The sequence below is a fragment of the Thalia democratica genome, chromosome 8, assembly GCF_965202585.1.
Source record: "Thalia democratica chromosome 8, ktThaDemo2.hap1.1, whole genome shotgun sequence".
Classification (NCBI taxonomy): Eukaryota; Metazoa; Chordata; class Thaliacea; order Salpida; family Salpidae; genus Thalia; species Thalia democratica.
In genome coordinates, this window is record NC_139172.1 from 5,016,008 (window position 1) to 5,028,195 (window position 12,188).

At 28.2% G+C, this 12,188-nt stretch overlaps 1 protein-coding gene across 1 annotated transcript; it reads left to right on the forward strand.

Annotated features, from left to right (window-relative positions):
- The first annotated feature begins 1,213 nt into the window (after positions 1–1,213).
- Positions 1,214–8,417, forward strand: LOC145842156 (WD repeat-containing protein 37-like). The gene is made up of 9 exons (XM_082949552.1): positions 1,214–1,286; positions 2,250–2,446; positions 2,772–2,906; positions 5,535–5,635; positions 5,919–6,067; positions 6,678–6,894; positions 6,975–7,125; positions 7,388–7,534; positions 7,781–8,417. The coding sequence occupies exons 1-9, from the start codon at positions 1,235–1,237 to the stop codon at positions 7,958–7,960; spliced, it is 1,329 nt and encodes a 442-aa protein (XP_082805678.1). The 5' UTR covers positions 1,214–1,234; the 3' UTR covers positions 7,961–8,417.
- The last annotated feature ends 3,771 nt before the right edge of the window (positions 8,418–12,188 follow it).

Sequence of the window (12,188 nt, forward strand, 5' to 3'; positions counted from 1 at the left end):
ATTAATTTATCCTTTAGTTTTGTTTCTCTGCTTTTTTTTATGTTTTTTTATTCTGTTTTTTTACTCTTTGTTTAAAAATAACCCTCAGTGCAAAATTATAAGTTGTGCAAAATTGACCCTTGGTGCAAAGTTGTTGACAAAAGCAATTTTGTCCCCTTGTGCAAATTTGCTTTTGTTCAAAAGTATCTTTGTGCAATTTTTTGCGGTTGTGCAATTTTGTCTTTGTGCAATTTAGTCCCCTTGTGCAATTTTTTTCTAGTGCAATTTTGACCTGTTATCAATTTTTGAACACATGTCATGAAATTTAGATGACATAAGAACTACATACAACAAGAAACTATATGTTGTTCAGATGTTGTTATGAAATAAATCTTAAGTAGTGTTACTGTATTTTTACAGTAAGTTTGTGCTTATAAAGTTTTTAAAATTTAAACTTCTATTAAATTAAGTCAATAAAATTTTAGGGTTGATCATGCAAATTTAATCATCAGACCACAAGTTTCAGTAGACTGAGACCGGTTTTGTCTTTATTAAGACTCATCAGTCAGTCACAACCAAAAAACTTGCAATTGTCAATCTACAAACGGTTTATCATGCTTTCACATGAAGCAACAACTTGCTGGCAATGATCAGTGACGTCCTCATTGTCCTTTCCGTGCAACGTTTAAAACATTGTCCACTAGGCAAAATATCTGGTACCCTTGTTTTAGTACGGTCAACAAAAACATTGGCAAAAGTCTGCAGAGCAGAAATACTTGTACTTTCAAAAAATTTATTAAAAACAAAATCTAGTGGCAAAACTGTTTTACAGAAAATAAAAAAATTCTTAATATAGTATAAAATAACTTTATACAAAATTAAAATTTTGAGTTTGAGAAAAAAGACTTTGGATAAAATAATCTTTTTTTATCTTTAAATCTCGGCCTTTTTTTAAAACCTTCTGAACAAACCATCTTTGACTCCTTGTTTTCTACAATTCCCCTGTATTCTGTATTGTTATTAAAAAAGTTTACTTTTATCCTAGTTATTTTCTGTGTTAAACTATATTTACAATACTTTCTATAAAAGTTATATAAAACTCTTCATGTATATTAGTGCTTTAAAAAAATAGAAAACTAAGTTTTTAAGTGATTTTTTTCACAAACTAAATAATAGATGCTTGAAATATTATTAAAAAATAACATTAATTTTAAAATAATTTTTGCTTCTCAACAGATTTGCTTGATAAGGTAACATGGAAACTAAAAAAGAGCATTGGTTCAGCAAAAGTAAAGATGACTCTGCAGGTAAATTTATTATTAAATTAAGGGCATAAGGGGGAGGGGTCTGACATTTTTTTCTACTAAAAGTAACATTGGGTCTTATATGAAAGCTTAAAGCACAAACTATAATCAAGTTTTTATAGAATTAAAAAAATCTTGTTTAACTTTTGAGGTATTGTAATTTTTATAAAAAGTTTTCTTTACAAACGTTTGGACCATAAATTTTTCAGGGTCAATTTTCTTGGAAATTTAAAAAAATATTAAAATCCTATCTTTTCCTTCATTTTTTGAGCTAGAGATCTGAAACTTTTTGGAAACGTTGCTTTTATAGTTTTTAAAACTTTGAATGTTGGAGTTTTAAAGATATTAAAAAATAAAAACTTAAGATAAAAAGGCAAAAAAATAGGTTGTTTTTTTGAAAAAATTTTTTTTTTTTTCAAAATTAAAATATTTCTGCATTCAATCTTTTTAAAATTTAATAATGCACTTTCTGTGATAATTTAACTAGATTGCTTAAAAAATGAAGGAGGAGACAGATTTTTAGTGAAATGATTTTTTTTTGCGTTTTTAGTTTAGTCTTCCATTAGGAAGCTATTGAGGTCACCAACTTTGATTGCTTATATCTCAAAAAAAAACTTTAAATTTTTTCAAACGGTTAAAAATATCTGATAGCTTAGATAAAACTCCAAAAACCAAGATCAACTTGTAAAAATCAAGATAGACCCCTCCCCCCTATGCCCTTAATACATTTGATAAAATGAATAAATTGCTTTATATGTTTCACATTTTATTAAAGTTTAATGTTAAACTATGTCCTGTTTTGTTGTTTTTAGCATTTAATAATATTTTAATTTTTTTGTAGTTAAATAAGAGAAACCCATGAAGTGCAAAGTAGAATTCTTTTTAAAATTCTTAAGTAAAATTGTAAAATATTTTTGGTTATTGTTTAAAAAAATATTAACTAGGATAAATCTAAAATATAAACAGATGAATACTCTAATAATGATATCCCTGCACGAAGTGATCGCAAGAGCAAAATTTCAAGCTTGCTGAGTCAAATTGAACAAGAGTTCAACCAGCTGTACACTGAAAACTACAAGTTGCGCAAGAAGATTAGTAAAATGAAAAATAGTTGTGATGCTTTAGATCAAACCAACGGAAATAATGAAAGTCTTACTCATAAGGTTTGATAGTATATATGATTAATTATTATGGTATTTGGAAGAAAAAATGTTATAAAATATTATTAAAAGCTAGAACAAGCTCTTTGTTTTAATGTATCTGGTACTTAATTTTTGTGTTGTTTATTTTGGAAAACAGTTTGAGTTAAATAATATGGTTTTCAATATACAAAATGACTTCAAACAAACTGTTGGTGTAACATTACGCTTTATATAAAGTATATATTAATTTATATTAGTTTACAATAATGTAATTTAGAATATAATTAGTATATTACATAATTTGATGCATAAAAATACGCTAAGTGTATAATAATCTAATTTTCAGTCTAGTTTCAAAAGCAAAGGGGGTCTAAGTTCAAGTCAAATTTCTCAAAAGCTGAAAACAACTTACAAAACAGGAACAAGTAAACTGGTATCCAGCTTTAAACCAAATAATAATGTTGTTTCAAAACTAATGCAGGTACTTATTTTTTTGCTAATAAAAGTATTTAAAAAAAAAGTTATATAAATTTTTTTAATTCATAAACTTTTATACAGTAAATATAAATTAGCTTATAAATCTTAATGAGTTTTGTCGTTTTTCGATAGTTGAACTTGTAATATCTAATTTAGATACTTTAAAGTAAATTTTGTAATCAACTCTACACAGATTAAACACTTTTTAAAGTACATAGTTTTTCAAAAACTTGAAATCAGTTCTGAAAAACCTGGAAAATTTTTTGAAAACATTGAAGAAACTTTGAAAACCTAAAGAAAATTCGCTGAAAACCAGTGGCCACCCTGTAGATATTAAACTGTTGTTTTAGGGCTTGCACAACTAATAACCACTAGGCTGCGGAAAGAATTTACTTATATGTTACATGTAGATCCTTAAACACACTAATACATAGTCAACACATAAAAAAGTTAAAACTTAATTCTTTTCATCATTATAATACTAAAATTAAGTTTTCACTGGATTATAACAAGCAATTATGTTTCTTTATTAACAACAAAATATTAAATTAAACATTGGATTTCTTCTAAATTTCTAAATTTGCACTAGATGATTCTTTATAATTTTTGTTACATAATTTTTTTTTGTTTTTGAAAATTTACTAAAAAGTTATTTTAGTCATATTAGTCATAATCTTAATGTAATAAAGTATAAATAACTAACAAATGTTTTTTTAGTTTTTGATAAATTTTAGTTAAATAATTTGCTATTAGTTTATAAGTATCATAAAATATAACTAATTAAAACTAATAACAACTTTTAACTAGATTTTATGGCTATTTCTGTTTAACCAACATAAGGTTTTTGAACAGTCATATAAGAATAACTTTAAAGACATTGGTCTAAGTTGTTGGTACAGGCTTCAATAGAATAAAATAAAATTTAAAACACAGTAATTTTAAGAAATGAAATCTATTTACAGACAAATTTTTAAAATAAGATTAACTTACTACCAAAAATGGTCAAAAAAGATGTACTTCCCTGCGAAAAATTTTCAAAAAAACTCTGGTAATTCTGGTACATTAAGGCCATAGGGGGGGGGGGTCCAACTTTTTTTTTACAAAAAATAACTTTGGCTTTTATATGAAAGCTTTAAATACAAACTACAAGCCTGTTTTTATAGAATTTAAAAATATCATTTAACTTTTGAGATATTTTATTTTTTGTAAAAAGTTTCCGATACAAAAGTATGGACCGCAAATTTTTCGGGGTCAATTTTCTTGGAAATTTTAAAACTCACTAAAAATCTATCTCCTCCTTCATTTTTTGACCTAGAGACTTCAAATTTTCAGGAATTGTTCCTTTTAATATTTTGAAGAATCTGAATGTTGGAATTTTTGAAATTTTGAAAAATAAAAATTTTATCCACAAAAAACTAAAAAAAGGGTAGTTTTTTGACAATAATTTTTTTTTTACTCAAAATTAAAAGAAATCTTACAATAGATCTCTTTAAAGTTTAATGATACACATTCTGTAAAAATTTTAGAAAGATTACTCAAAAAATAAAGGAGGAGATAGATTTTTAGTGAAATAGTCTTTTTTCGCATTTTTAGTTTTTGCCTTCCATAAGGAACCTATTGAACGCCCTTTCTTTGATCGCTTATATCTCAAAAGTTACTTTGAGTTTTTTTAAGCGCTTAAAAGTGTCTGATAGCTCAGATTAAATTCTACAAAATAAGATCAAGTTGTAAAAAACAAAGTGGACCCCCCCCCCCCCTATGGCCTTAATTTTATTCTTGTTGTAAATTGCGTTTTGTTACTCAAAAAACGTTTTGTTCAAAACTCAAACTGTATTGTTTTTACATATAGAAATATCTTTTTTATAAATAAATGTTAAAAAAAATATTTCAAGTTTTTCCAATTTTTAATAAAATTAAACAATAAAATGAAAATAACTTACAATAAATGCTAATAAAAACGCAGTAGATTCCCAAATTTTAATGAAATCAGAGTGGTGCGGTTACACTTAAAATACACAAATAAAAAATTGTTGTAAAAAGATTTTTCATATGAAAATATTTATTTACTTATTTCATATTAGTATCACATATGCAGTTCTTTTGTAATACACCAACAAAACCTTTGAAAACAAAACTTTCTTCTTTTGAAAGCTGTTTGTTTTCATTGCTAAGCTCATAAAACGACAGAAAATCTTTGAACGCAAAATCTTGTATGTCTTTTTCACCTCACAAAGTAGTTCCCAATTTGTATGGCTATTTCGATCATCTTACATTTGAAATTATTAAAAATCTCCTGAAGCATTGTCTATAAGTAAAAGACAAATCTTCTCTCGTACCTCAGGACTAAAATAATCATTGAACATTTTCCAACATGTTTAGATATCCATTTAGGCTCGCTTTTGTGCAGCTTTTCAAAGTATATTTTTAGCTTGAAAAATTTTTTAGACCAGGCCTTAAGTATGCACTTTCCGCCAAGTACGTATTTTAGAGTTGTGTTGTAAGTAGGTACTCACAATGTAGACTACCGTTTTACAGAGCACTAATGATACTTACTACTTTAAACTTTTTGAACCATTATATATTTTGTAAAGAGTTTAATATAAAGTGAAAGATTATATATATATTTTTGCAGTCGTTTGTGGGCCACGTAGACGGAGTTTTGGAAGTTGACTCGAGTCCGGTTGACACTGACCTCATCGCAACTGCTTCAGCTGACCAAACTGCTAAACTTTGGTAAGTATGAAGGTGATCTTCGTCTTTTTCACACAATATTTTGTTTTGCCAAAAATATTTATTTAAATTTTTATGAAAGCAGGTTTGTCACTCACTCAGGATACTTAGTATACTCAAGAAAAATCGAGCTAGTTTGATTTTTTTTTAAACTAAGGATGACTAAGGCCACCATTTGATGGTTAATGATTAAGAACAGTTAAAGGTTACTTAGGACCGTTTTTTGTACCGAAGACTTGCAACCCTGAAATAATTACAAAGCTATAAGCTATTTTTATTTTTTTAGGAGTATAGAATCGGGCGAATGTGTTGCCACTTACGGTGGCCATCAAGGTTCGGTCAACTCAGTGAGTTTTCATCCGAACAAAAAAATTGCAATCACCTCGAGCGGGGATAAGAGCTTGCATCTGTGGAGTTATGAACATCTGGAAAGCTGTTAGTTGACAACTATTTGAAGTTTGAATATTAAGGTTTATTTGAATAAGATTTTATATTCAACTGATGATCTCGTTTGATTTATTTCAAACAACTAAAACATAGTTTTGTTAATAAAATTAAAAAACTTAAATTGTTTATTCTTCTTAATATTTAGTCAAGAACTTAATAATAAGACTATTCAACTATTCAACTGAATCTAAACGTAATTTTTTAGATTTATGTTATAATTTTATCTCATTAAAAGCATTGTGTGATATGCAGCGTTTAACAAATTATATTAATTTTGTTTTTGCACTGCAGTTTATTATTTCTAAATCAAAAATAAAAAACATGTGGATCTGCAATTTGTTAAGTCAAAAATGAACCTACTTTTGAATGAATGACCAATTTTAATTTGTGCATTTCAATGAATCATCAACACACTTTCGTCTATTTTTTTCCGATGAAAATTTCAAAACCTCGTTTATGACACCACCTGTAACTGCATGATTTAAAGCCTTTTTTGTAAACACAAATTACATACACGCTCTAAACAATACAACAACTACTTACGAAGCGCATGTAAAGTTTAGTTTTTCACTGCATCAAAATAATTGAATCCCAACAGCGCAGCACGAGTCGCCCACCCACCAGGGCTGCCAGGTCGAAAACACGCTGATGGTGACCAAGGTGCACAGTGGACCGGTGGTCGGCTGCTCGTGGCTGCCCTCAGGTGACCAGTTCGTCACTGCCAGCTGGGACAGGACGGCCTGCATCGTGGACGCCGCGCTGAACAAGACGTTCCACACGTTGACCGGACACGACCTGCCACTCACCTTTGTCAGGTATTTTACAGCCTTATAGCGGTGTTATATTTTTGAGTAGTTTTGTTCAAAGCAACAATCAATCATACAAACCACTTTAGCGCTCACTCGACCGAAAAGTTGATTGTGACGTCATCGCAGGACGCGACGTTCAGGGTGTGCGACTTGAGGGTGCCGAGCGTGCACACCGTCACCGTGGGCCAGGGACACTCCCGGTCCGTCACCTCGGCCATATTCGCCAACAATGAGAAAGTTTGATTTTCAAGTTTTAAGCAAAATGTTTTGTTTGTTTTTTACTAAAGTTTATTAAAATTAAACTTATGCTGTTAATTACTTGATAACAAACCATGATTATAATGTACTTTATTTCAAAGGTTAGAAGATTATGCATCTAGTTAAAAAAATCTAGTTTTGAACTACTAAGTTTATTGTGCTGTAAACTGCATGAGAAGCCAAATAAAATTGACAAAAAAATGAATTGATTAAATGAATTGAGAAAATCAAACAAACGCAGATAGTGACATCATCGGAGGATCGAACGGTGAAGGTGTGGGAGCTGAGAAGCATGAGGGCGCCCACTTGTGTGCTGAACTTTGACAGCGGGGTGAACAGGATGAGCACCCATAAGAACATGGTGGCCTTACCCTTCGATAACCGACACGTTAGTTTACAGTATTTGTTTTCACTTTTGAAATATTTAAAGTGAAATTCAAAATAAATAAATATGCTTCCAAGTTTATTTACGTTTTAAATTTTTTCCAACCTGGTTTCAGTCTTTAATGCTTTTCTTAAAACTGTGTTGTAGAAAAATGTTTTACGAAAAGTTTTAAACCGTTAGCTTTATGATTTTAATTTGCTCTTTATTTATTTGTAATTTATTTATTCTCTATTTGTTATTAACAAAAAGGTGAGAGTGTACACTCTGGATGGCATCAGGGTGTCCAGGTTGCCTAGGAACGAGCGAATGAGTCACGCTCGAGTGGTCACGTCCACGTGCTTCGTCAAATCACGTGACGCATCATGTCACGCATCGCTGATCACGTGCGGATGGGACAAAATGGCTCTCAACTGGAACGTGCTTCCGTGATCACTTAACTGGAACGTTCCGTGATCATGTGATCACTACATTTGTCGATTCTGCTTGTCACAGCTTCTGAAATATTTCCTAAAAAAAAAATTAACTGTTTTTCGGTTAAACAAAAAAAGTCACACTGCCAAAAAAGTTATTTCATTTTGACCAATATTCCCTTAAAGCACGCATTTATGAATACTTATAACATTATATTACGTGTATGTATTCACTTATCACTGATTCAACTTGCATAAACTGTTATGAGAAAACGATGTAAATGCCGTAAGATAAAGTTTACAATTCTATTTCTTTCTCAAACAATCATGAAAAGTCATTAAAAATTGAAAGCTTGTCTTTCCAGCTGTCGTATCTACTTTTTTTTTTTGAGACACCAACATTTTTCATTTGCTCATAAAGTTAATAGTTTTTAAAAGCTGTTACTGTTAAAGTTGTCCGTCGTTTGTTGTACAAAAGCTGCAAATTAAAAATAAACAAAAAAATAATTTAAGCTTACTAATTAGTTTTTAATTATTTTTCAATTGAAAAGAATAATAAAGAAGTTTAGAAAAAACTAAGTTTGTCCTAAACATAGTTTATTTATCTTATTTCTTATCAAATTTTACAAAACTTTTTAATAAAAATTAACCTATGAAAAAAACATTATGTTTTTAATTTTTTTTGGTGTTTTGTCTCTTAAAAAAAAACTTAATATTTTTTAATTACACAATTATTTTTTTCTGTAACATCTTCTTTTCTAATCTCAAAATAAAAACATTTTGATACGGGGTTTTATACGGTACTTTTGGAATAGAGTTTGAAAATTTTCAAAAAAAGGGCTTGAATGTTACAAGTTTATTTGAACTTTTGTTTATAGACATAGCAAGATCCAAGCTAGTTTAATTTTTTCTGAAATCAACTAAATTTTTCCTTGAACGATGCAAATTTTGCCTTGATTTGAAATTGTTGTCTGATTTTTAAATAACATAGAATCTTCTGCTGTAGGTTTAATTATTAAGCAAATATTTTTTGCCCTAAAGTTATTACTAAAAATGAATTTAAAAATGTGTTAAATAGTTCACGCTGGATTCTATATTTACATCCTTAATGAAATTTTTATTAAGTTAGGGTATAAATATTGCAAATGTGTCAATAAGAAGTAAACATCGAAAACTTTTAAAGTAAATACAAATTTTTTTATATTAATGTGCAGTTTACACACATATCTACTTTTTTTTGTTAAATTGTGAGTTTGCCGCTTTCTGATATTTTATCTGTTTCGTAAATTAAGCATGTTTAGTCTGTAAGCATTATGAATATTGATGTTTCTGCGTTTAACTACAAGGCGTTGTGCAATTTTTAACATAACTACTGAAAAAAAGTGAAGTTCACTGGAGGATTTAAGGGAATAGAAGGGGTAAAACAAATTTTGCTACGAGTTGATCTTACTTAAAAGATCTTTTACTTAGTTAACGGTTGTTTTTACTGTTTTGTAAAGTTTAAATTAGCTTTTGAGATATGAGGGTACAAAGTCGGAAAGGTTCCTTATGGAAGGACAAAAGTAAAAAGGCAAAAAAAAAAAGACTATTTCGTTATAAACCTTTCTTCTTATTTGGTTTTTAAACAATCTTTCTAAAACTTTTTGACTTTAATCTTAACCAAATAATATACATTTCTATTGTAGGTTTTTTAAAATTTAAAAAAAGATAAAAAAAACATTATTTGTAGTATTTTAGTAATAGAATTCTTAAACTTAAATTCTTTTTTAATTCTTACAACAGGATTTTTTTCTTTTAATGCAAGAAATATTTCATAAAAGTATGAGTTTAATTGACCAAGAATTGAAGAAGGTATATTTTTAGTGAGTTTTTCAAAGTTCCAAGTAAACTGGAAATGAAAAATTTTTCTTTAATAAGTTTATATAGGAAGCTTTATACACAACTGACTACATTTCAAAAGTTAATAGATATTTTTATCTACGAAAAGTACCTTATAGTATATAATTGGTGCTTTTATATAAGGTCTAATGTAAATTTTTGTAAAATAAAAATTCTGGACCTTCCTATGCTCTTAGCTTATTAAATGCTTCACCCATAAGTTCAAGCTCTACATTGTAGGTTACTTAGGCTAGATTTTATCCTTAAAGAGTAAAATAAACATATAATTACAGTTTTTTACACTGATTGGAGATTATTTTTTATAAGAAAATAATTGTTTTGAAAAAATAGTTTTGTTTGAAATAATTGAGTAAAGTTACACATACTAAGTACAATATAGCTTTGTTTAAATTTTGAAGTATAGTTAATATATATTATAATACTATAAAAGTACTAGAAGATGTTTTTTTTATTAAATACCTATGGTGTTATTAACAAAAGTACTTTGATGGAAACAATATTAGGTAACTATCTTTACAGTACTTGAACTACATTTGTTTATTACTTAAATAAAAATTTATTATAAGTTTATAGCTTTAAACTTTAGGTCCATAAATTAAAAAACGAACCTAACTTAACTACCGTTTCAACATCACTTTATATTAAGTAAATAACAAATAAGTAAAAAATAAACTTTCTTGTTATCAAAGTCTTTAGTTTGTAATATTAAAAAATAAGTACGTTTCTTTATAAAGCTGAATGACATTATTGTATAGTTTATTCCTTCAAGACTTTAGTTAACAAACTAAGTTTCAATTAAAGATCTCGTCAGTGATTATATTAAATCTAGAAAAATATATTTAACAATCATGGAAAAAAGTATTAAAAACAATTAAACAAAGACGAGGTCTTTGACCGAAACTTATTTTGCTAATTAAAGTCTTGATATTAGTAATTGAAACATGATAACTTTAATTAATCTAAATGCTTTTTTACTTGTATTTCAATCGTTTTGAATACCATGTACGGTCAGTCATCAAAAACAGTCTTATTTCTGACTGTTGCGACTTAATATAGTTTATATTAGCAAGAAAAAATCAAAAGCAAGAGCTGAAGCAAGTAAAAATGTCTGATGCAATGTTTTATGCCTAATATGTTTATAGTAGCTATAATAAATCTTAAGTTTGTAGTTGTTGCAAACTTTAAAATATTATTTTATCAATTAAGTTGATAAATAATGATAAAAATAAGAAATTAAAACTAACAACAAATTTTACCTAGATTTTATGACTATTTATGTTATTTATCAACATAAAGACTTTTGAATAATCATCTGCGAAAAACTTTAAAGAAATTGATTTAAAATAATAGTACAGGTTGCAATAGAAAATAAAACAAAGGTTAAATGATATTATTAATGTATCGTTTAAATAATTTAAATGTATCAAAAGCACCTTTTTTAACTTAAGATTAATTTGCCACTAAAAATGGTCAAATAAGATATACTTTCAAAAATCTGGAAGTATAACTGAAAAATCTGGAAGAAATTCTGGAAAACCTAGATGAAATTTTTTAAACCTGGAGAAAATTTTCTAAAAACCAGTGGTCTCCCTGATATAGTATATTACAGCACCTACTAACCAAAAAAGAAGAGGTTGTACATTTGAAATTTTATTAACAACGAATTGAAGAGACTCGCCACAATATTTTTCTGGTATTGTCTTTCAATAAACAGTCACTTCAATAATTTCAACGTAAATCAAAGTCCAGTTAAGGAAAAGAAGATAACAGTATCTAAAAGTAAACATTTTTTAAAAAACAGCAAGATATTTCTTGAAGTTTTAGCTATGTTACAACAACAAAGAGTAATTTTAAGGTAGTTGAAAAAGAAAAAGGAAAATGACAACAAAACAGAATAAAAACCATTCTATATTTCAAGCGTTGTGACTTAAATACCTAAACAGCTTCTTTGGTTACTCAGACAAAAACTAACGCTACAGCAAACTGTCGAAGAGCTCGTACTCGTTTAACCAAGCATAATTTGTGGTTTTGTAAATCAAGCAACTGTAAATTCTGTAGTATTTTATATTTAGACCGTCCGGCATCTAATCATGAAAGAAAAGTACAATAAATGAATAATTAAGAACAGGTTTTCCTATTTTTATTCCATAAGGCCCCCTTTAAAGAAACAAAAAGAGCTATGGCTCGCTCCTACAAAACTTATCAAAAAACTACACTTAAATACACCTAAGACTTTTTTTTGCTTTTCATCATCAACTCAAGATTATGTAGTGTAGGTTTCAAATTATGGCTTCATCTCCAATTGACAACTTATGGCTCTCCTTTTAGCCCCTTTGCAGCTTATGAAC